Source organism: Argiope bruennichi, chromosome 6, assembly GCF_947563725.1.
Source record: "Argiope bruennichi chromosome 6, qqArgBrue1.1, whole genome shotgun sequence".
Lineage (NCBI taxonomy): Eukaryota > Metazoa > Arthropoda > Arachnida > Araneae > Araneidae > Argiope > Argiope bruennichi.
The window spans coordinates 81029627-81055535 of NC_079156.1; the positions used below are offsets into that span (position 1 = coordinate 81029627).

Below are 25909 nucleotides of genomic sequence, written 5' to 3' on the forward strand. Positions count from 1 at the left end.
ATTTCTCTTTTTGGAAAATGTAGAAAAATCTTAATATTTAATATTTACATTGTAAAGAAAAAAAGAAAACGAAACTTTTCTGTTGGTATCAGGTAAGTGTGTTTATAATATTATTGTACTTTATGAAATAACTTTATAATTCTGAGATAATATAGGAATTTTTTTATTGAAATTATGACAGAATATTACAAAAATTGTTCTAAAAAATAGGGCATTTTTATGTTTAATTTTGTGAAAGTTTTTTTTTTAATACCCATGAAAAACATTTGTGGTAATCAAATATTCAATTTGAATTAGAATAATAAATTTTTCAAATGTTTTTTAAGGATTATTTTAACAGAAAATTTTGTGTCCTGCAATGATATGTCTTGATCACATTTCTTTCTCGTTTAGTTTTAATTTATTTGCCTTTATGAATCCGGCTTTAAACTTTTGTTTTGTTATATTTTATTAAATTATTTGTTTTATAAATTATATGATCCTAAGTATTCTATCACTATTACTCGAATTATTATAATTTCATTACTAGATTTTTGAGTTTTTGTTGTTTATATTTTATTTTAAAATGCTGTTTAAAATATCTTAATTCTTAAAGAATCTTTTTTTAATCATAATTTCATTTTTTCATTGACAATTTTGCTTAGTTTTAATTGAATTTATTCAGTAAAATGTTTGTATTTAGATTGTTTGATTTCAAATTTTGCCAAAGATCAATATTAAGCTGTTCAATCCATGCAATTAGATGGTGGGATAATGTGAAACTGTGTAATATAAAATTTAATAATAATTCACAATCGATTTAGACACTGCTTTGTTTGTTTCATATCATTTGTTTGAAATATTGCTATTGCATGAATTTTTTAAATGTAAATTTATATATTTTTTAAAAATATTTAGTTCAGCAGCTGAATTTATCTTAAATATAAAGCTAAAAATTGTTTTTTAAAAATGAATAATTTTAAGGTATGATAATAATAAGATATATGATTTACTTCTTTTATGTTTATGTTATGTTTTTATTTATGAGCCGTCTTATGTTTTTTTTTTATGAGCCATATTTCTGAGTTGCCTTTACATTTTTCTTAAAATTTTTCTTTGTATAAAAATTTAATATATATATATATATATATATATATATATATATATAAACAAATATGATATATTTAGTTAAATATCTTAAACTGTAAAAGCATTTTAGTATAATAAATTTTGTTTTGTAATTAAAGGAAACATTATAGTATAGCTTTGAATATGCAATTTTATAGTACACAGCTTTGTATATGTAACTCATTTTCTGACCTACAGTGCAACTAAAATGAAAATGCTTTTTTTTTTCTGTTTCATAATGATTTATAACTTTTGTTGTTTACTTTTAGGTTAAAGAAGAAATAAATATTAAAAATGGATCGGAATCATCATTACAAAGAAAAGAAGCTTCATGCATCCCAAGTTCCAAGAGCAGATTATCATTATCTCATGGCTGAAATGAGTATAGGCTTTTTTAGAAATAATGTTTAAAATTAATTGTTATTACATTGGTCACATTAAAAATTATGATGGCTGAACATTTTGGCTTTAATAATTTTGCTATCTCTTTTAATTTCTTTTAAATTGGATTTTCTTTTGTAATCAGTGCTTTTAATTAGCTAAAGTATATTTAACCTTACAAGTTTGTTTTCAGAAATTTTAAATATTTATTTCAAATTTTTTAATATAACATTTTTATTTTTACTATGTATTTTTAATATATACATTTCTCAAAACCCTCTTTGAATATTGTTTAATTTTTTTTTAGAAGCTCAAAATTTTGATATAATTAAATTTGCCACTTATCGCACTGCTTCAAAATTGAGATTTATCCAGAAGAAAACCAACAGTAAGTATATCTATTTCATTTTTTTTTTCATATTACATGTATTTTAGATTTTTAAAAAAAATTTTAATATTTATTTTAATTATTTTACATGAAAATGACTTATTATTTTCTATCCTACAGTGCACCTTGTGGATATATGGAATATTATTGAAGCATTTCGAGAAAATGGTTTAAATGCTTTAGATTCTCGTCTAGAACTAACTATTCCAAGACTTGAAACTCTTGTGCATTCTATTTTATATCAGCTGAATAAACGGTTACCTTTATCTCAACAGATTGATGTTGAACATAGTAGTGCTGTTCTTGTGAACTGGCTTCTTGCTACTTATGATCCGTAAGTTTTAAAAATTATTAGAGGATTTTAATTGTAAAAGTTTATACTCATTCTTTATAATTTGATGCTTTATTAATAATTCTACAATGAGATTGATGAAATTGAAATCAGATTTTTTATGAGTTTAAAACTATTTAGACTACTTTGCTTAATTGCATTTACTTATAAACATTATGATATATCTTTATTTAAAAATATTTGTAATTTGAAAATGTTTTAATTGTTTTTAGATATTTTCATTTTAAATATATTTCTGAAACATTAAGTGAAACATTAAATATATTCATGTTAAGTGACATTTCCAATATAAATAGTTTTGAAATTTTATTTTAATTTTCAATAAATGCGATGTGTATGTTCTATATTTTATTTGTCTCATGCTGAGAAAAACATTTCTTAACATTCTTTTTAGCTTTTATTAGTATTTCATTTTGTTTTCTGAGATTTTAATTTACATATTCATTTAAAATATTAATTTGGTAAATATTTTTCTCATCTTTTTTATTTCAAATTTTCTTAACAGAGATGAAACTGGAAAAGTGAGAGTTTTCTCAATTAAAGTTGCGCTTGCTATTATATGTGCTGGAAAAATTACTGACAAATTGAGATGTAAGTTCTTTTAATATAGTAATGAGAAATAAGTTGTAATATATAATAATAATATAATATAGTAATGAGAATAAAGTATGAGAGGGGAAGAATTGAAATGGAAAATAATTAGCTATAAAAGTCTTCTTAATTATATGATATATTGATAGTTAAGCTATTATATAGTTTAATTCTTTTTTTTGTTCATGTTTAATTTCAGTTTGAAAATTACAATATATATTTTTATTGGAGAATTGATAATAGAGGAAAACAACAATTTACTAATCTAACTGTAATATATATATAATGAAGTTATTAGAATTTGTGCCTGATTTTAAGAAAACTATTCCAAAGAATTAAGTGGTACAAATAAAATTTGTATAAAAGTAAAGGGAATGCTGAAGTTACTGATGGCAAACAGTTCTATTCTTTTTTGCTTATAATATCCGAAATGCAAATTATACATGTCTAGATTAAATGCAAAAGGTTGGAATTAATCCCCCACTTTTTTTTTTTTTTTTTTTCATCTTGTAAGTTGACTTAGCTTTTATGAGTTATAGTGATAAAAAAAAAAATGCGAGAAATTGTGATCAAATATTTATATAAAGAAAAATGTAAATGTTCATTTTTTCTAAATCTTAAATGTTTGAAAGTTCTTCACTAATTGCTTTGAAATTTGGGCACAATGTTGCATTGAAATGCATGCTTGTTTTATGTACTTCTTATATAGACAGGTTAAAAAAATATACTTTAAAAAAATTATGTTGAATTATCTAGAATTCTTTGGCTAAATTTTACAAAAGAATAATGTTCAGCATGGCATTAGTCTAAGTTTCTTAGGGATCAAAGGTTTGCAGAATTTTATGGACTGATGGTAATCCCTGTTTTTTTTCCTTCCAACTTTTTTCATTATAATTGTTGTCATGCTGCATCCCATCATCTCTTTAACTCATACATGCATGACGAATTACTTCTTCTCTAGATTTTTTTCTTGTCTTTCAATGTGTGTCAACATTAAATGAGGCCTCAGGAATATTTTTTGGAAATAATTTACTGACTTTTCAATGAATCAGAGATCTTTTTTTATTGGCATTAGTAAAAGATCCATTCCAGATTCCTTTTGCATTAAAATTGATCCTACCTGGACATTTATATTTAGATACAATGGGAGATCTGTTTGATCTGTACACAAGATTGTTTGTTACATCTGTGATCACTTCTAGTGATGACTACTGTGTATATGGTATAATCTCTAATTTACAGTATTTGAAGGTCATCAATCATATAATTTTTGCTTTATTAATAGATATCTGTAATATATCTATTAATTTTTTTTGCTATAATATAAAACAATTCAAAACATGATATATCATCTATTCCAAGAAAGGATACTTATAAAGATAACTTATATAAAGTCTTTTATATACTATAGGCTGCAAAAACTGGATAAAGTTGGAGTTATATTTAGGATTACTGTTGATATGTTAGATTAAAATATTTGTGGAATGCCTTTCCACATTTAGGAAGAAATGCAAATTGATCCATTAATAAAACTTAAAACTCAAAAAAAAAAAAAAAAAGGAACTGCATTCAGGAAAATTGTTAAGCTTGAAGTACCATCCATTCTTACAACATACCAGAAGAAAATTGGATTGAAATGTAAAATTTAATAACAAAATGCATTTAAAAAATTTATTTTCTGAAAAAAAAAAGGAGAAAGCAATTTTGGGTTATTTAAAAGTAGTAGTCAAAATAACTGCTTCATTTCTTTTGAGGGATAACGAAAATACCATCTTTCTAGTGCTAATTAAATTTTATTTGATACCTTTTTGTTAAACCGTTTTGTTTTACCTTTGCATTAAGGTATTTATTCCAGCCTTTCTTAATAATAATATTCATTTTATTACTTTCAGATATATTTTCTTTAATATCAGATGTAAATGGTCATATGGTGTTCAGCAAATTTGTTGATTTCTTGAGAGAATCAATGGGGCTACCATGTTCAGTTTATGAATCTCCTTCATTCTTCTTTACTGAGAGTTTGCCTCGCACTATTTTTGATGGAGTAAGTTCAAGTAAAAAAATAACAAGCTAACTTTTAAAAAATTTATATTATTTTTCTGTATTTTTTTGTGTGCATTTTTAAATTTTTTTCACCCATTTATTTAGTTTCTTTTTAAGATTGGAGAATCCTGTGTTGCTGAATATTTTGGTTTATTTCAATGTAATGATTTTAAAAGCCTGCTAAGGATCGCTATTCTGATATTTTTTTTAAGTTGATTCTGTTAATATTGTGAGTACTTTTTGATTTATTTTTATGCATTTTTTGTTTTATTTTTATTTGATAATATTATGCATTGTTTTAATCTAATATTGATTTAAATGTAAGTTCTTCACTGATTATTTAAAATGATATTAAAATTGAATATTGCTAATGACAATTTATTAAGCCAATTTAAAAATTTGGAAAGTTATAAATGATTCTTTATTTCTGAACTTGATTAAAGAAGTGTATTGTGCATTTAGGTGATAGAATACCACCTAAGTATTTTTAATTTTTGAAATTAGGTTTTAATTGTATTTTATGTCAGTTAATATTTTATAACTATACCCCCCCCCCAAAAAAAAAATTGGTATTTATTGGAGAAAAAAAATTTTATAATTTAAAATTTTAAAACTTTCTTTCCAAGCACCTCAGAATATATTATATAAAACTATGTGGCTCCTTTTTTCTGCTAACATTTATTTTTTATTTCTAAGGATGATAAATATTTTCAAAAATGTGTTGATATTTGACTTTGAAGTGCTTGAAAAGTACTCTACATGATGGAACTAATTCTGTATATGGTTCTGTAAACCATATATTTTAAAATAGGCATAAAAAATTAAATAAGCACAAAGAATTCTACTGAAGGTCATGATTTATCCAGGGATTTCATGTCAGTTAAAAAGTTAAACAATTATCTAAAAAATGATTTACAAATTACACTTTTGATATATTTGTATAGTTTCTATATGGTTTTTAATTCAAATTGCAAATTCCAATTAAAAGTTTTGATGAACTTTACTGTTTTTACTACCCACATTCATTTTATATAGTTGTTAATTATAAATAGAAGGATCATACTATACAGCTAAGCATATATATATATGCTCACACATACATGTAGGGAAATTATTTTCTTATTTTTTCCTGCTTTTTAATGTGTAAGAAAGAAATTTAATTTAATTGTGATGTTAAGTAAAATAAAATACATTTTTTTTATTATTGTCAGGGGCAAATCAAATTTTATGCTCTTTACTTAAAAACAAATAATTCCTTTGTAGCAATCCACAGTTACTGTTAATGACTTCTTGGATGTTTTGCTGTCAGATCCAGGCCCTCAATGCCTTATGTGGTTTCCATTGATTCATAGAATGGCTAGTGTTGAAAATGGTATTTGTTTTATTTTGTATATTGTTAACTGCTTCCTTTGTTTTAATCGTAAATATTTGATTTGCTTATTTGCTTATTGAAGTTTAAAATTTCACATTAGCATTTTAAATTTGTCAGAATGCAGTGATTATAAGTAAATAATTAAATTGAGTAAGTTAATGCTTGTTTTATTTCTTTCTTAAGAACGATTTCTATATCATTGAAACATTATAATGTCTATTATCACAAAAAACAAAAGAATATTAGCAAACAAATATCTATTTTAGTCGAAAATTCTTTTACTTTTTAAACTATAAAAGTTAAGCATAATATTGTTATGTGCTAATGAAAAATGTTTTTATAGCTTTTACATAGTCTGTTCTGTTTTCTAGTCAACACTTAGTAATTGAAATATGTCAAATTTTAGATTTTGTTATACTAAATTTCCAGAATTTTTCCCTCGCCTTATATATATTTTAATTAAGTTGAAGTTGATTATTTTATTTTTATGTCCTATTTATCATTATACAGTTTTGTATTTCAAGCATGTAACACTTAGTAATTAAAATACTTTAAATTTTGTTATTATAAACTTGCAAAATTATTTCCTTAAATTATATATGTTTAGTTAAATTAATGTTGATTATTTTATTTTTCTGTCATTTTTATCATTATGTAGCTGATTATTTTGAGCATGTTAATTACAATTCTTAAAGTTTTTATTAGTCCAGTAAATATATATTATAAATTATACAAATACATTCTTTTAACAGCCAGTATTCTTAAGTTAATGAAAATTGTTGTATTATTTTTTTTTTATTTTGACTATGCAAATATTTAAAGTGTTACTAAGATTTGTAAAATATAACATAACAGTTCTCTATAATTTGCTTTACATACAAAATTTCCATTTATTAAGTAATAAAAGAAAAATTTTCATGTTGGTAATTTTTATAATGCATGCCATTTGTGTGTGCATTGCAGTTTTACCAATTACTTACAGAAATCATTATCTATGAAAATAATGGTAACTTATCTTGAAAGTTCACCAGAAGGATTAAAGAACATTTAGTTACAATTTTTTTGATTTGATGGTTCTGGTAAGGTTGCTTTGAGGTTTTTGTTAATACAGAATTTTGATACTATTTACTTTACCATTTATGTTCTAGATGTGCTTGTTTAGATGAACTGTTAACCTGTTAATAGTATCTCAGGTGTATATTTTACAAACTAAACATTCCTATAAAAAATCATTACTAAAATTGTTTTGAAACAAATAGTAGTTCACTAACAGAAAGAATATATAACACATGTTTAAAATAAACAAACAACAAAGAATTTATTTATTTTTTACTTAAAGTTAATGCGTTTTACCCAATATAAATACTGTGAAGTAAAATAAGTATGAATAATTTAACAATAAAATGAATAAATTTATATAAAAGAACATTAATTGAATTTTATCAAGAATGATAAAATTCAATTCTAAAAATGCTGAAATACACATTTTTGCAGAAAAGCAATGCCAAATACAAAATAAAAATAATGCTGAAAGAAAATATTAAGGGACTTCAGCTCTTTTACCTTTACTATAAACCTGCATGAGAAAAAAAATGTAAATGAAATGTGAAGTTTACATTTCTTTAATTACCTGAAGTCCAAGAATATTCAAATTAAACCCAATTAAAATTGGATTTAAATAAATAATGATGCATCAAAAGAAAAGCAAATGTCTCATTATATACCATGTAGAAGGAAAAATAAAAAAGAGAATGAATGTTCAGAAGCACTTTTGAGTTTGTCCAAATTTATTATTTGCACTAATAAAAAAAGAAAACAAAATGCCATCAGGGAAATTAGCTAAATGCCAAAAGAACATTATTGACATTTCCAGGCAATTTGAATACAAAGATATTAAAGAACAATTTAATTCTTTCCCCATAAAATTGTGCACTTGAGCCTTTCTTTCAGTTAATCTTTTATTTTGTAGCTGTGAATAACAAAAAACAAACACCAAAATATCATTTCATGCTATTGATTTTTTTTGTTGGATGATTTAGAAAATTATTGTACTCTGCTTTTTAAAAATTAGTTATTGTATTAGTAATCTGTTGTGCAATAGGTCAATTTTCTTCGATTACTGTATCCAATAATGAATCTAAAATATATAACATGGTATTACATCCTTTTAGCAGTTAATGTTTAAAATGCCTTTGATGTTAGAAATACTCATATAAGCCTTCTCTTTCTTTTTGATTAGTTCTTCATACAGTGCAGTGTGAAGGTTGCAACAAGGAATCATTTGTAGGTTTTCGTTATAAATGCCAGCGATGTTATAATTATCAATTATGTCAAGATTGTTTTTGGCGATGCCGTGTTTCTGGAAATCATACAAATCAACATGAAATGAAAGAATATACCAGTTGGGTGAGTCATTTGCATATTTCTTTCTCTAAATTTATTAAAAACATAGCCCTTTAATGGTTCTACCTGTAATATTGTCACTTAGTTTTTTTTTTTTTTTTTTAACTTTTAAATACTGTCTGATTAAGTTGCCTTCTCATGGTCATAATTTGAATGAATGCCTGTCTAAAATGATTCAAGCATTTATCTTGAAATAATTACATTCCTTTTTTTGTGAGTTTTAAAAAGCTAAATGTTCAGAACTTTATAAAAAAGTTCATAAATAAAATTTCATTTATAATTTTTTATTTATTGCAAAAATGTTTTAAAATATTTTATAAATTCAGGTGCAATTTTTTTGCTGTTAAAAATTATTATATATTATTGTTTGTAGAAAAGTATTTTTGATTTCATTTATGTTCCCAAAATAATGTAACTGTTTTCTTGAAAGTATAATTTATGACCCTAGGACACATTTTTAAAATTACAGTCTTGAATTTTATTTTACTTACTATAAAAAGGTGATAATTATACTCTTTTATTTTTTCAAGAGCCAAATGTGTAGGGTAGCATATTATTATATCTATAGAGGTAAAGGTCTAATTCCATTGAGAAAGATTTAATCATTCCCATAATTGTTCCTTCATATATACTTTGCTACTCTATTATATATAAACATATGAATACAAATTCAGATGTTTATATATAATAGAGTAGCAAAGTATATATGAAGGAACAATTATACCTAGAATTTTTTTAGAATTATTACAAAAGAAAACTACTGTTATCCCAGTTGAGATAGATGGTTAATATTAAACATTAAAAAATGGATCCCATGTTATTCTCTAATTTTATTGTGTCAGCATTTAAAATGTCAAGTGTTTGTGTTTACTATTTATTATTTTGTTATCTTTGTCATTACGAATCTGTTCTAAATTTCAAACCTATTTTTTGGAAGATTATGCATATTCTTTCTTTTTTCACTCCTAGAAAACTCCAGGTAAACAGTTGGGTCATTCTTTAAAGAAGTCTATTCTTTGTGTTCCTGACAAGCCTTCTGAAACTCATTATCAAGATGATCAACCTCGTAGTACTAAGCCTTATCAAGCACTGTGAGTTTTACATATGATGTGCTAAATTATGATTATATTATTACCACATTTTTAGATATAAAGCAATATTTCTGGAATTATCTTTATGTATTTTTAGTATATTATTTCATTCTATCAAAACAATAGATAACAATTTTTGAGTCAACATTTGAGATAATTTTACAAATCTGCAAGCAGAAATGCTTTTTTTGGGGGGGGGGGAGGGAGGGATTAGGTTTTTAAAACTTTTTTTTTTTTTTTTTTGTTACAAGCATTAACAATCAAAATATTTACTGATACTATCTATGGTGTTTTGCCATTTATCGAGTAGATGATAAATGCCTTCTTGATAGAAATCGGATAGTTTCAAAGCAAAATAGTTATCTTCAACATTCTTGAGCCTATTTATTTTTCAAATATGATGACATTGATCTGAGTAATGGGTAGGCAGAAGGCAACAAGTCTAGAAAATATCCTACATGCTGGCTAATTTAACAGCCTAAGGAGAAGATAAATTTTTTCTGGGTTTGTTTTGCTGTGCAACAATATTCTTTTCTACCTTCATTGGTTTGTAAATCTTTTTTCTTCCAGAACATCACTTAATTCAATTAAATGGGTCTGTAACATTCAGCTGTAACTTTTGATCAGGTTCTGCATAAATGATGACTGCCTGGATCTACATATGCATATTTGTGCATTTAGGATTGCTGCCCAAAGTCCACTTTTCATTCCCTGTAATTATTTTTAGTAAAATGTTCTTTCTTTCGTACTAAGAAAGCAAATTCATGCAGATATTTACTCATCAGTTTTTGTTTTCTCCTATCCTATTATGAGAAACCATTTTTCTTCCTTCTATATCTTTCCTATTGCTTGCAATTGAAGTGATATTGCCTGGCGAGTAATTCCTAACTGCTCTGTAAACTGTTTAGTAGTTTGACTGGGATTTTCATCCAGTAAAACTTAACATTCTTCATCCTCAGATTTTTTATATTGCTTCTAGACATAAATTGTTTTCAAGATTAAAATTTCTATCAAAAAAATCTTGCAGAGCACTTTTTTACTGTTGAATCACTCTCTGAATGTTCAATTAAAGCCAAATCAATTCCATAGCTTGAGCAGCATTTTTTTCCTTATGAAAATAAAATATAATGGCATAAATATTGCTTTCAACAACCATCTCTTATGAAATTTATATACACTGGATAACTTGTAGATTACTGAAACTTATGTAAAAAGCAGCATTGATTATATTACATATATCCGCATTAGCAGACGAACTGGATGTGTTAAAGTAGGTTTTTAATGAAACCAAATTCCATTTGCCACTTGCATTTTTATTAAAAAGTTAGTTTGTACTTTATCTAGAATTTTACAATCAATTTTCTAGATTAATTAAAAACTATCATGACCATATTTTTTTTATTATTTCAGCAATCTCTGCTGCTAAATTCTTTTATGAAAGGAATAAATCTATAAATACAAATTATTTTAATATATACGATCCCTCGAAAATTGGGCATTTCAAATTGACTGTTGGAATTTCTGTTAATATTAATATTTCAAAAACTTTTGATCTATACAGACAATTTATTGGATTCCGACATTTTAGCAAGTCTTCTTGGATACAAAAATTTTATTGTATTGTGATTCACTTATTTTTCATATTCATGTTTAACCCATTAAACGCCAAAACTCAAAATCATTATTTGTTTTCGATGTAAACAAAGCAAGTTATTATTTTGACCACTTATAATAATAATTTAATGTAAAAATAAGGAAATTGCACTTGCCTTTAAAAATATAGGGTGTTGCATTGGTGCAACATCGGCGGAAAAGAAGTACGAGTGTTGATCATTATTACCGAATACTACGCCGCATTTTCTTCACGTTTTAAAAACTAGAAATTTTTGTGAGCTTATTAAAGGGTGTAAAATAGTCAAAACACTTTTTTGGAAATTTTAATTTATTAAATACTAACAAATAAATGTAGTTGACAAGCTTATTATGTAAGAATAAGGTGATATAAATTTCAAGTATGATATGCTTCACTACAATTGTGGTGTAAAGCAACTTCACAAACATTGCAGCGATAAATAGTTTGTCTATGGCAATACTTGCAACATAGTCTTCTACTGTCTGTAGACTTAACAATAAAATGCCCTTCGAATATTGGTTTTGTAAGACTGAATTTCCTCGGACGTCCTGTAGCTGATCTTTTCTTATTTATCTCACTATCCAAGGGCGTCTGTAACAGATGAAGCACAACCTCTCATCTAAAATCCAACAGTGACTTTTTACTTCCTTTTTCAGAAAATCTTGATATTCTCCAAGCATTTGTTAGTGCAACATCGATGAAATTTGAAAATATCGGCCACCGCCATCTTTTGCCACGGACCCTAATTCTGTAATTGGAAACAAAATTGTCACACAAATCTACACCATCTATTTTCTGATTATATTGCTCAATGCAGTGAGGTTGGGCTACTAATATTTTCTTCTTCTGACTTTTAAAGTATCGAGAAACATTTTTTAGTGCTTCAATTTTTCCAAACGTTGACCGTATTGTCACAACACAGTTGTCGTTCCACCGAACAACAAGTATCTTTTTTTCTTTATACTGAAAAAAAAAAAAATATATTGAAAATATCTGCACTAGTTTTATCTTCTATGATTTGTTTGATACGATCAATTGAAGCTTTTTCTTCATTTTTTGGTTGAAGGCTATCAATTGGTTCCATTCTTGTCCATCGTAATTCTTCCTTTTTCCGTTTTTTAAAATTTTTTTTTAGCAGAACTTTTGGGAGGATCTAATTTCTTCTTTAGATGAACTTCAACTTCCCCTGCAGTATCTCTTCGTAAAACTTCATTATCGTTATATAAAATATTTTCATTACCTTCTTCTTCATCACTAGCATCTGCTGTTTCTGGAAGTACGACAACAATATCGGTCTCATCTGCATCTTCGTCATCGGAATTTTGCTTGAAAATTTTTTCCAAAGCTTCTTCTAATGTAAGATATCTTGTTTACTCATTTTAAACCAGAGAGGATAAAAAAGTTGCTACCAATAAGACGCACAGTACTGAAAAAAAATCTTTCAATAAGGATAACAGTCTATCCCCTTTCCGCTGACGTTGCTCGAACGCAACACCTGTTTTTACTTTCCCCTCCTCCCCCACAGAAACACCTGCTTTGTGGAATGTACTGACAAAGAGTGACTTTGGCTAATGTATTTCACAGCCAAACCCCAATTTGTTTTTAATTTTTATTTTTTCTAAGGAAAAATGAGTTTGGAAATTTGAACAAAAAAAATACTTAAAGTAAAACATTGATTATTAGGTGTAAAATAATTTATTTAAGTCAATTTTTTTACTGATTTGTTGGTAGTGCTATTCTTTAACATAAAACTGTAATTTATTCAAAAATTTGTTTAATCGTTATTTTTTTATATTTATTTATATTGACCGTTGCGTCAACACAACACCAGCGGTTAATGGGTTGAAAGTTCATAAAAATATTAAATTTTTTTTATGCATTTATTTCATGATTTAATAAAATATTCTTTTAATGAATGGAATTTTTAAAAAAAACATATAATATCTCCCGAAATATCAACAAAGGTTTATAAGACTCATTTAATATTGAAAGTGTCATTTTCCAAAAGTTGGTAACTCTCTAAATTAACAATAGAATTCCATAAAATTTTATTAAGAAGCTACTTTTGTGCCAATAAATGAATTCAACAACAACAACAAAAAAATCGTGATAGTTTTAAAGGAAAATTTTTAAGATAGTAGTTCAGTACTAATTTTAACGAATTTGTCAATTGTAACAAACCTATCTCCTTAAGTCATTTCCATCGACATCAGATTTGTGAAGTTATGATAATATGCAGCAAAGTTGCTGAAGTATTCTATTTTTTTTCTTTTCTGATGGCTGGACATGTGTTGGTTAGTATTTATTAATGATGTTGTATATATGTAAATGCATTAAATATTCTCTTTCCATTTGGTATTTTCTTCTTTCTTGATTTCCAAATAAAGCTATTTGAATTTCAGCTGTTTGTATATTTTTATTGTAAAATTTATTTCCAGATGCATTTAAATGCTTGACTTACCAACCTTTTAATCAGGATTTTTATGCTATCTGAGGATTTATTTGAAAATTGCTTGCCTTATGTAATAGTAGCCATGTTTAAAATATCTTTATATTTTTATATATCTAAAGTACGTAGAAGTATAAGTTTAAGAAGAGTTGAATAGGATGAAAAAGAAGAAAAAATAGAAATAATAGAATAAGAAACTATATATTCTACTGTATTTTGAAATGAAGGAAAATGAAAAGGAAATTTTACCAGATTTCTTATATTTCAAAAGTAATCTGAAATTTAGTGTGTGTTTTAAAATTAAAGCATTAATACACTTGATTTCATTAAATTTCAATTGTTTTGATCTAGATCATCTTCACCTTCCAATGCATACAATGGCACTACTGATGCTATTGATAGTCATCAAATGAAAAGCTCTCTTAAAAAGTAAATATATTATGAATTGATTTACTACTTTGTAAGTGCGTAAAATTTAAAAACATATGCTGAAATTTTTAAGATTATAATCTTGTGTGTGTGTGTGTTTGTTTGTTGTTGAAATTTTTCAAAAACTTCGTTTATAAATAAATCTTTTGATCAATATATAGTATTATTATAATTTTGCATTTTTTGCTAAGCTAAAAAATTGCATGCTAATTTTTGGGAAAGTTGTTTTATTTTTGAAAATTAAGGACATTGGCTTAAAAACCTTTCATTATGTACATTTGAAAACAGCTTGTTAAATATCTTTCAATTTTAAAGGAAATTTGAAATATTTTCTCTGATTCAATATTTTAGTGAAAAATAATTAATCTATGTTTCTTTAAAGAAAGATAAATTATGATTTTGTTAATAGAGTATAAAAAAACTTTGTATACTACTAGATGGTAACTCTAATGCATGGGGGAAAAAATCTAATACATTCCGTTTTTAAATTTTCATATTTATAATAATAAAAGGATATTATTCCTTAATAGGGAGTCAGAATATTACACAAAGTTTTTAATTTATTACATCTGATTATATTAAAAATCTTTTTCTTGTATAGCTCCCATAGAAGATCCAGCAGCGATTTCTATCCTAGAGAAGATGATCATGGCTCAATTTTAAACTATACAAATCATATGTATGCGAACAGACGAGTATGTATCACTATTTATCTGAATTAATTATAACTTCTTTGAACATATTTCATAAATCTGCAATTCTATATAGTGTTTTAATCTGCAATTTTGTCACCATGCTCTTAAAAAAATATACTACAAAAAAAAATGTGTTGTTTAAAATTTGTGTAATTTAAATTTTAATTTTACAAATGCTGCTCTTTTTACTGTAATTTTAACAAAAAGAGCTCTAATATCATTTTTCTATTTATTAAGTTGAAACAATTTTATCTGCTGTAGAATATTTAAATATTCTATTTCATTTAGAATGTATAAATTGTCCAGTATTAAAAAAAAATCTACTGCTATGTATGTTTATATTCATTATTTTTCTTAAATATTTATTCATTTGTTTTTATCATTATTCATGGATTTCTGGTATGAATTCGAGATCGTCAATTTTCATCTTTCAATGTCAGAGAGTAATTTATTTTGATTAATTTCCAATTATTATTATATTTTCAAATTTTTAATTGTGTGTTTTTTAAAAGTTTAATGCTTAATTAAATTATTTTTTTATTCTAAAAGTAACTTGTGAATTTTTTTATTAAATATATTTTTATTTATTAGGGTAGGTACTCATCTGAACTTAATTTGCCATCAGATACTGCTAGACAGAGAGAATTAATAGCAAAACTGGAAGCAAAAAATCGGTAATTTTTTATTGCAATTAATGTATTTTTTTAATAATTTATGGATTTCTTTTTATAACAATTAATTTTTTAAAATGTCCCAAATGAATTATTATATTTTAAAATGAACTATATAAAAAAAAAGAGATAAAATTGTCTTATTCACTTTTAATATTTTTATAATAGATAATTCTTGTACAAATTTTTCTCAATTTTTATTCACATCTATTAATGATCATATTTTCATAAATTTGAATATGAATCAAATAATTATATATAATATAAATAAAATGCATCAATCTACAAGAAGTAAATTGTAGGTAGTCTGTAGTAATATTTAATTCTATTTTATATGCTGAAATTGGTAGACTTCAGAATGATAATAAAAATGGCAAAGTTAAAATATGAATCATTTATATTCTATTAAATAATTGTAAACCATATCAATTCATTAACAATGTATTTAGGGATCCAAAATATCTTATATATGACTATTTTTTTTTCAAATGATTTAGGAAAAAAATATTACTTTTAAGGACTGCAATATATTTTGAAAATCTAATTGAAAAAGATTACTTTTTTCTGAATAAAAATGAATATTTAGTATTTTTTTCCAAAAATATTTAATTATTGAAAATTTATCATTTTTATCTATTGATTATTATTATTATCAGAGTTAGTGTAATAATTGTTGAATTGCAGAAATTTCATTTTATATTAGTCAGTGTGTATCTTTTCTTACAATATGTTTGTTATTAAAATTTAATTTTTGTGACTTGAAATTCCTTTTATCTTGCTATATGTTTTCTGGTGAACAGAATAAAATTGTAAGATTAAATTTTTTATCAGGATAATTAGTAATACTTGTATTTCTTCTCCTGTCATAGAAATCAGGCTATTTTTGTCTACTTTTCAGGGAAATAATGCGTGAAATAATACGCTTGCGCAAACAACAAGAGGAAGAAGATGAGGCGTTACGATCAGATAGGAATCCTACTCTTTTGTCTGAATTACGAGCATTAAGAATGAGAAAGATGGATCTTGAACGTCATTTATCCACTTTGCAAGAGAGCCGACGAGATCTTGTTACGCAGTTAGATATGTTAATGAGAATGCTAAAAGTAAAGTGGTCACATTTTTAGTTAATTTTTTTATTATGTCTTTCATGAGCCATTTCTTATTTAGTTTAATGGGTATTAAAATTCTTGAATCTATTGTTATTGGCAAAAAAATATATTTTATTTTGTATAATTAAGTTTTTTTTTTCATCTACTTGATTTAATAAAATCAGAAGATTTGAAAAATTTCTATTTGCTCTTAAATTTAGAACTTTCGCAGAATTTCTAACTTTATTTATTTTACTTTCTTAATATATATTGTCTTATTTTTAAATTCCGATTTTCGTAAAATATGTCTTTATTTCATTTTATTTGTTATTGCACTATTTGAATTTTTCATAGATATTCCAAACCTGATAAGTGTCTTGCGTTTTATAAAACTTAATGATATATATATTTCTCTTCATTTTAAGATTTGATTTTAATATACTAAAATGTAGTGACCAACTTATATGACTTATTTGCCACAAAATTCAACCACCTTGTGTAGTTATTTCAGTTGATTATTTATCAAATTTTAAAACTGTCATCATTTTGAAGATATTGTATCTTTTTTTTCAGGATCATTCTCCTCTATCCTCTCCCAATAGTTCACCATTATCTTACTTTTCAAGATCACCTATACCCCTTTATCCACTGTCTTCAATGAGTGCTCCTGCTACACCAGGAAGTGGTTACCCATATACCGACCCTTTGTTTGGACTTGGTGGCGATGTGCGCCAGGCATTTGGCCATGCGACTAGCACAAGAAGTTTGCAGTCTGACCTTTTGGTTGCTGCTGATTCTGTTACAAATGCCATGTCATCCTTAGTGCAGCAATTAAATATAGGTGAACCCTCTTTTTATCCCGGTAATAGCACTTACTTATTATATGCATTCTATTTTAAAACAGAAAACATTTTCTTTAAAACAATTCGATATATGTTGTTAAAAGTATATTTTGTAATAAAAGGTATTCATAAAACTTTGCAAAGGATTTATACAAAAATGTTAGATTTACATCTTTTATGAATATCAGGTGAAAACGTCCTGATATTTGTACATCTAAATAGCAAATAGCAAGCACAATAGCATTTTAAAGAATGCTTATTTTAAATTGTTTTTTTAAAATCTCTAACATGCAGTCAAGTTTTTTTTAACTATTAAATTATATTTATAAAGGTAAGAAACTCATATTTTTGAGTGATTAATGCTTCAAATAAATATTAGTTTTAATGAAATTGTCATATAAAAATATTTATTCGATTAATATTTTTTTTAATAATTTTCTGTCTGCATTTAAATTTATGGATAAGTTTAATGGAAAAGTTATTAATAATTTAATAACTTGTAACTTATTAAATTATTGCATTTTTAATAAAAAAATTAATTAAGAAATTTAAAAAAATTTAAAAAACTAGATGCTTTTAGAATTTTATATTATATATATATATATATATATTCTGCTCTTTTCGTAGTAGATTGTTTGTTATATTACATCCATTTTTAATAAATGTAAAAGAATTTCTGAAATATATTTCAGAAATTTAAATAATTTCCGAAAATATATTTATATTTAAAGAAATTCTTTGAATTTCTTAAAATTAGACATAGTATAAGTGTTCCGAAAAAATATATCTTGTAATTAAATCAATTATCTATACTTTATAATGATGTACACTTACTATATAAAATAAAATTATTAATTTTTTGTGTTTGATTTTCATTAATCTAATGTATGAAACAGTAAAACTGAAATTTTTTACAGGTGATGACGATGACATCCATTATACTAGAGCAAATTCAAACTATATCACTGGTAAATAAGTTTTTGAATGCGTTTTAGCTTTAGTTTATTTTTGTTATAATTATGCATGCTGTTCTTATTTAGAATAATTATTTCGTAATGACAATGTTTGCTCTAAAATATTTTTGTTTATACAAAATTCTTAATATCTGAAAACTGCTTTATTCTTTAAGTAAATATAAATTTGACATTCTTTGCTTTATGAATGAAATGTTTTACTTTTTAGATGTGGATTCTGACTTGGATGCTGGATACAATGATGATTCATGGCCTGTTTATATGGATAGTGGTAACTTTCAAAGTGCCTATTCTGATCCTTATCTTTTGGAAAGCTCAGCTAGAGAAAATGGTGTTCTTATTAAACCAGTGAGTTAATCTTTTAAAAATTGAAAAGTTAAATTGTTTTTGTTTTTTCCTACCTTAGAAATTATTTTTGTTAGCATTAGTACAAACTTGCTTATAAATTAAAAATGATTCTTGTTCTCTGAATTAAATGTAGTAGTCGATTTTGGGAGGGGGAGGGATCAATTTGCATTTAAATGGGGTTGTCACTAGCTGACACTCTAATTCTCAATGTGTCTTGTGACATGTCAGATGACTATTGATCGGTTTTAGTCCAAAGATTCTGTATTTAGAAGACATGTTTCAGATTAACCACGAGTTACACCAATAGGAGCTTGCAATAACTCATTTCTTCTACTGTGCCTCAGCTCATTGTAGGCCATTTTATGGCAACAGGGATAAAAGTCTTCACTACTCCAATATGAAGGCGTATTCCCATTACAAGTCTGTATGTAAGACAGCCAGTTATGTGTCTCTACATGAAGCCAAGATATAATTGTTCTTCTAAACTGGGTAACAGAACACATCTATTGATCCATTTGGAATGGGCTTCTGTACTGTCCATTCACAAGTCTAGGTTCAGGGGAGAGCGATTTAGGTCATTAGATAATCGGAAGGAACACCATACCTGATATAACCAATCCAACATTATTGAAAGTCATAGTTACAAAAGTGGTGGAAGAATAGTTTAGACAGAGATCCTTCTCGGGGGTGACACTAATCTGCATGTGTTCTGTGACTTTGAATGTATGAAATATGAAGACGAGATCAGCTAATTTGCCACTGCTATTGCTCATGATTTTCTTCTAATGGATGACAATGCACCAGCAAATCACATCAAGCTTGGTTTAGAATGGAATAAACAACATGATCTCCAAACCTGAATCTGATAGAGTATCTTTGAGACTAATTTGGAAGACATGTTGCTGTTTTGAATTTTTTCTCTAAGCTCATTAGATGCGCTGGAACAAGGATTACTCCATGTCCGACAACTTGATGCATGGAAAGTCGATGCCATTGAAGTATTGTAGCTAGGGGGTGGACATTTTCCTTATTAGAACCCATTTTTGTAATGCTTCCTTGACATTTTTTCACATAAAACTGTCATTTACTGTTTTTTCTAGGAATGGAGTTCTCTGCAGCAATACATTTTTTTTCTTTGTAAATTATATTCTTGTTAAACTTTAAAAAATTTCTATGTTGTTATATATATTATATTTATATGAACATCTAAATTTAATATAAATGTAGATTTTATTTTACTGTTTTTTAAATATTTGGATAGAACAGCCCTGAGAATTTTTATTTGACCAATTTTTGAAGATCTATCCTACTACAAAATTAGTTGCTTAAATTGAAAGTGAAATTAATGAGTTCAAATTAAATAGATTATAATACCGATATTATTTTTAAAAATAGACAACCAGTATTCAACCTTTTTACTATGTCTGAGCATATTTGTATATATTTCATAACCTAAAATAGGACCTAAATGAATAATTTTTTTACCTCCAGGAATAGTATTAATTTCTTAATACAAGGGGATATCAATAAGTAACACAGATAATTTTGAAATGATATGAATGACAGTATGAAACAGAAATGATAGTTTTGCCAATTTATTGCTTTTGACTTAATAGCCATATCTGATGTAATATGCATCATCATTTTGAAAATCCAGTTCTTATAGAATGCTGTTGGCTGTGAGTTGAGTTGCTGCCATCAGCCTGTTCGAGGTTGTTGTCAGTGTCAAAATTCTGACCAAGAGGAATCTCTTTAGGGGACAAAAAAAGTTGAAAACTTGAAGGTTCCAAGCTCAAATGTTTTTCTAGAAAATCCTGGAAACAGTTTAAATTCCATTTGTGTAATGCTGCAAAAATTCGGCTTAGAAGTTTGGAACATCCCATGTACGACATGGACTTGGAATCCCCAGGTTTTCATGTGTTTGAATCCATGAAGAGATTACTCAATGGCCACAAACCTGATTCTAACATTGACTTCAAGTAGGCCATGTAACAGTGACTTTGCTCACATCCAACAGCATTCTCTGAGACTGTTCTCAGATTTTCAAACTAATTCAGCACTTCAGTTTGAATGGCAGTTATGTAAAAAAGTAGTAAATTGGCCATATCTTCATTTCCATTTCATTTTGTCATTTATTGCTTTTAATTTTGTATTCAAAATTACATGTATTATTTATTCACCTTCATATGGTTATTTTAAGACATAAGTTTTGTGAGCTTGTATGTATGCCTATGTACTCTACATTCTTGCTTCTGTGTTTACAAACAGAACTTTTGACGTAACTTTATTTGTCCTCTTCAGTCCTGACTTTTTTAAAACTGGTTTAAAAATTTGATTTCAAGATCTTTTACTTTTGTTACATATCAATAGTTTGTGGGAAAAAATATTTGCTGATCAAACAATTTTAAGTCCCATAATTTTAAGGTACACATATGTGGGCCTCAGGTCTTAAGCAAGTTAAAACATCCTCGACAAAAAAAAATTATTTAATTTTCCTGGTTATTTAATAGCTATACTTCTCTTATCCTGAGGCCTTATAAATGAAAAAAATACAAAATTTATTATATTAATAATCTATTAAACCTTATTTTGAATGAAATTTCCTTTTTTTAAAAATATTACGTTAAGTAGATACTACATTTTGAGTACTTGACCTTTCTCCTAGAGTTACATCCTGGATACCTGCATTTTGATACGTACTTATCGTCCATATAATGTTGTAGATGGCTTGACATATCTCTTCTTATTTCTTTTTAATTGGGAAGGGACAATTTTTCTTGCTCTTTTAGAGGTATTTTCACCAGATGGTGGTAATGAAATAGCCAATGGTCTTATAGTTGCATTTCCATCATTTGATGACCCTTCTTCTATTAATTTGTTTTCATTGAAAGATGATTTTTTGCTTGTTCTAGGTTTTCTTTCTTGCTGATGATGAGAATTCCCTCATATTTCAACAGAGACTGAATTATATGCATTTGAAATTGCAATAAAGTCATAATATTTTTGGCTTCATTCCTGAAAGCTCAGCTAGTTACTTTTCCACCATTTTATAGTATATCGAGCAATTGACAACTGCTAAATCTACAAAATGCGTGTATGCTCACATCAGTCATTTTTTGTAATTACTGCATACCGGTAATATGCAAAATAATGGCTCATGCCTCCCATATTATATGCTTTTACAATAGCAGATTATTTTATATCAGCTTTTTGTTTCAATTATTTTGTCTGTCTTCTGCCTATTCCAATTTACTCATTACCTATATATGTGGATAATAGTCACGGATTTATTATCTTTCTACTTGACAAGGCACATCTGACTATCGTCTGTGACCCATTCATCCTACTTGCCAGGTTTCATCATTGATACATGAGAAATTCTATTGCTTCCCCTAAAATCACTTTTTCCTAAAAGTTCAATAACCTCCTTTTGAGTTAAAGCCACGTGAAAAAAAATTATTATTAGCTTATAAAATTCCATATATTCTATACATGATGTCAGTTTGAAATATCAATTACTGACTACAAGACAGCTATAAAGTTTGTTGATACTATGAATCATCTCTCTGTTTAGTTACAGAAATAAATTTATTATTATAAATATTATTATATTATTTAAACCTTAAAAAATTTTTCTTGATATTTGAACTGTAAATATTTAATATGTGGTCTTTAAGTTTAATATTATGCAAAACATAAAACCATTTTAATTTAAGATACTTTTTCATCTATTGATATTTCATATCAAAAGTCTATAAATTTTAATAACTATTTATTTTGATTTGTCTTCATTAATTTTAAATGTAAGTGATGAAGGATTAAACTCAGTAAATAATATTTCAAATTGCACAGGATGACTTTAATTAAATATGCTTTAAAATTATTTTCTTTCTTTAATGGTGGAGAATTCATCAAATGTTTCATCAGAATGAAATCTGTTGATTATGAATTCTTGTGATGATAAGAAATATAAGATCATATAGGTGATGTTGAACATGGCTGTTTGAAGCAATGCCAGTATTAATTTCTTTGTGGAATGAGCATTTGTTACAGTAAATCTAATATGAAATTGATGAAAGTTTTTTAAAATATGCTATTAATGTTTTCAGAATTTCATTTACTTCAATTACTAACAAAATAAGGGAAAACAAGGTACAGATTAAAAATTTTCAATATTTATAAATAGCAACTATGTTTTGCTTCCCTGGATATTATCAGTCTGATATCCAGAAAAAAAATCTCTTTATAATTATTAATAATAATAACATAATTAATAATGATAATACAAAGGAATGAAAATGCAAATTAAAGGAATTGTTACTTTATTTGAAGAAAAAGAACAGAATTTTAGACAGAAAAAAGAAATTACTATATAATATAAACTAAACTTCATTATTTGAAATTTTTAAATTTTATTTCTCATCTTCTGATTATGAATTACTTAAAGAAAATGCACTGATTCCTGTGAAGATATTGAAATTTTAGTAACATTTAAATATTTATTTATTCATGCAAAAATTTTAGTTTATCCTCTTTATTGATTTAGAAGTGTCAAAATGTAAATGGTAAAACTCATAAATGGTAACTTATGAACTTAAAGGGCAAAAATATATTAATCATCAAAAAGTAAATAAATAAATAAAATTTAAAATGTGAACGAAACTATGTTTCTAATTTTTACCATTGTGCATTCAGGGAATTTTTATGATTTTCCTTGTTTCCCTTAACTTTCCTGTCCCCCCCCCCTTTTTTTTTTTGTTTTGTTGTTTATGTTTTCTGTTTATTATTATGAGTTTAATGTTTAAGAGTTGCATTCAGTTTCTTTTATATAATGAAATCTATCTGAAGATAATATAGTATTAATATATGTTTTGCTTCCAATACTTTTTTGTTAACCAATGTAAACCGTTTTAACAATGTTTTGCTTTCAAGCGTTTGTCAATAGATTGCTTTACCAATATTTTAAAACAAACCAATTTACAAACACTGAAATAATAATTTGAGCAGTGATTCAGATACAATGAAATAAATACTGAAAACTTTCAAAAATGAACTCCTCGTGATTATTACCAAAAAAGTATAAGTCTATTTTTTTCCCAGTGTCCTCTGCTTGTTTAAGTGCACTAATTTTATGACACAGAATGGAAAGGTAATTTATTTATTATGTCCTTTAGTGTTATTTTTGCCTCAGGATTATAATCTTCATGATAAAAGGAATATTATGGTTCCTTTTGTTATATTGGAACATCAAAAATCTTGATAAGTAGTCTTAATCTTGTACAGAAGAAGTTGTGAATTTTTTGTAAATATAAATTAGCTGTCTAATTTAGAAAAGGAGCAGGAAACATGTTCTATATGTTCTTCCCTTTCAGTCTTTGTGTCACAAACATTCCCATACTAATTTTTGTGTATAGGGGTTCTCCTGCTATCGAACAAATTGATAATATAGCTGGAGTTTCTTTTAAAGTTCTGAACAAATGAAATGTTTCTAATATTCAAATTTTCATTTTGTATTTATTTGAATTACTACTAAACTTTTGTCTTGTATTTGATTAATTCTATAGAAATTTGTCTGGACTAATAGGTTGAGATTGTATTGATTTCTTTCATGTCTGCATTCAATGTTTTTTGTGACACATTTGAAGAATGCTTGCTATTAAGATAAATTAAATCCCATTTAAATATATAGTTAATATATTATTTTATAAAAAAAGAGAAAGAATAGTTCATTTATGTAGGCATTTTTTTCAGGATGTTTATGCTGATGATATTGCATTGTCTTCTAATGAGTGTTTTGATCACCCAGAAGATACTTTGGAATGGGAAGATAACATGAGGCGTTGGGTAAATCGATAACTGTTTTATTTCAGAAGCTGTGGTATAAACAGTTGTGTAACTATACTTACCATAACGTCCTCTATAACAAAATTTTTGTTGCTTATCTGAATGTTTTATGTATTGCTTGTTTTAATTTATGAGGAATATAATATATTGTTGCATCAATATTGTTGCTATATGAAGTGGTTATATCATATTTCATTGTGCCAAATGTTAATGATAAATTATGAGATGTTCTGAAATAAGAAAATGATTTATCAAATACTTAATAATTTTGAAATATATTTTTTCTGGTTTGTCATTATTTAAGTTGATTTTAAAATATTTTACAGCTTTCCTCTTATTCTACTTTGATTGTATTTTGACATTGTAAATAAGTATTTTGCTTTTTTAATGCTATTTAATACATAAAAGTTTTTATTTAAAAGAATTATATATTTCTTTTCTTTTTTATTCTGTGTGTAGAAATTTCACCTTCTTTCAAGCATGTTTTCTTATTGAGAAATATATAAAGTTATGTATATTAAAGTATATTTGAAATCTTGAACCAGAACCCTTCCTCATATATTTCCCATCCAATTTTATACTACCTTAAAGTATCAAAGTATGGATATGTGAAAGATTAATACTTTTAAATTATACAAATTTTTATTGAAGTTACTTTCAATAATATTTTGAAATAAACTCAATCATATTCAAGTTACCATTCAACTGCATTCAGAGTTCAAATATAAATTTTTAGTAGTTGAAATATATTTATATTATAAAAATTGCATAATCTTTTCTGTATGTTCTGATTTTTTTTAAAAAATAATACCATTTTGAAAAATATATAGTTTTAAAATACTCAAGTATATCTTATAATAAAGGAAATTATATATATGTGTTCACAATTTTTTTTTAAATGTTTCAGTATTATGGAATCTACCTCAAATTGTTTTAACAGGGCTTCTTAAACTATATGTCTTTAATGGATTAAAGGAAATTTTACCATTCTTATTTTCTTTCAGATTCATAAATATATGTAAATATTAGAATTAAGATAATTATCTTGGTTTAACATTTTTTTATGAATAAATTAATTTTTTATTGACATATATCTTTACTATAATCATCTATAAGTGTTTCATTTTTTTATTAGTTTTATAATTTTGAGAGTTTAAAAAGATTACGAAGCTCTATTTTTTGTGTGTTGCATTTTCTTCAATCTATGT

The 25909-nt window shown here is 25.8% G+C and overlaps 1 protein-coding gene across 3 annotated transcripts; it reads left to right on the forward strand.

Annotated features, from left to right (window-relative positions):
* Positions 1–67: 67 nt before the first annotated feature.
* Positions 68–25424, forward strand: LOC129972279 (dystrobrevin beta-like). Of its 3 annotated transcripts, none has more exons than XM_056086362.1 (17): positions 68–92; positions 1377–1489; positions 1796–1876; positions 1997–2210; positions 2734–2819; positions 4712–4863; positions 6126–6234; positions 8474–8640; positions 9607–9728; positions 14162–14239; positions 14841–14934; positions 15526–15608; positions 16504–16708; positions 17267–17555; positions 18453–18503; positions 18718–18857; positions 24609–25424. In XM_056086362.1, the coding sequence occupies exons 2-17, from the start codon at positions 1402–1404 to the stop codon at positions 24711–24713; spliced, it is 2064 nt and encodes a 687-aa protein (XP_055942337.1). In that variant the 5' UTR covers positions 68–92; positions 1377–1401; the 3' UTR covers positions 24714–25424. The 3 variants fall into 3 exon arrangements, with proteins under 3 accessions (XP_055942337.1, XP_055942339.1, XP_055942338.1); XM_056086364.1 differs by having other exon boundaries at positions 17267–17534; XM_056086363.1 differs by lacking the exon at positions 68–92 and adding an exon at positions 206–271.
* The last annotated feature ends 485 nt before the right edge of the window (positions 25425–25909 follow it).

What these genes read in the sequence shown, in the direction of transcription:
- LOC129972279 (XM_056086362.1), top strand. Translation starts at nt 1,402, where the DNA reads ATGGATCGGAATCATCATTACAAAGAAAAGAAGCTTCATGCATCCCAA. An exon ending in AAACTGGAAGCAAAAAATCG is followed by an intron (nt 15,609 to 16,503) that starts GTAATTTTTTAT and finishes TCTACTTTTCAG; the next exon opens with GGAAATAATGCGTGAAATAA. An exon ending in TGTTAATGAGAATGCTAAAA is followed by an intron (nt 16,709 to 17,266) that starts GTAAAGTGGTCA and finishes CTTTTTTTTCAG; the next exon opens with GATCATTCTCCTCTATCCTC.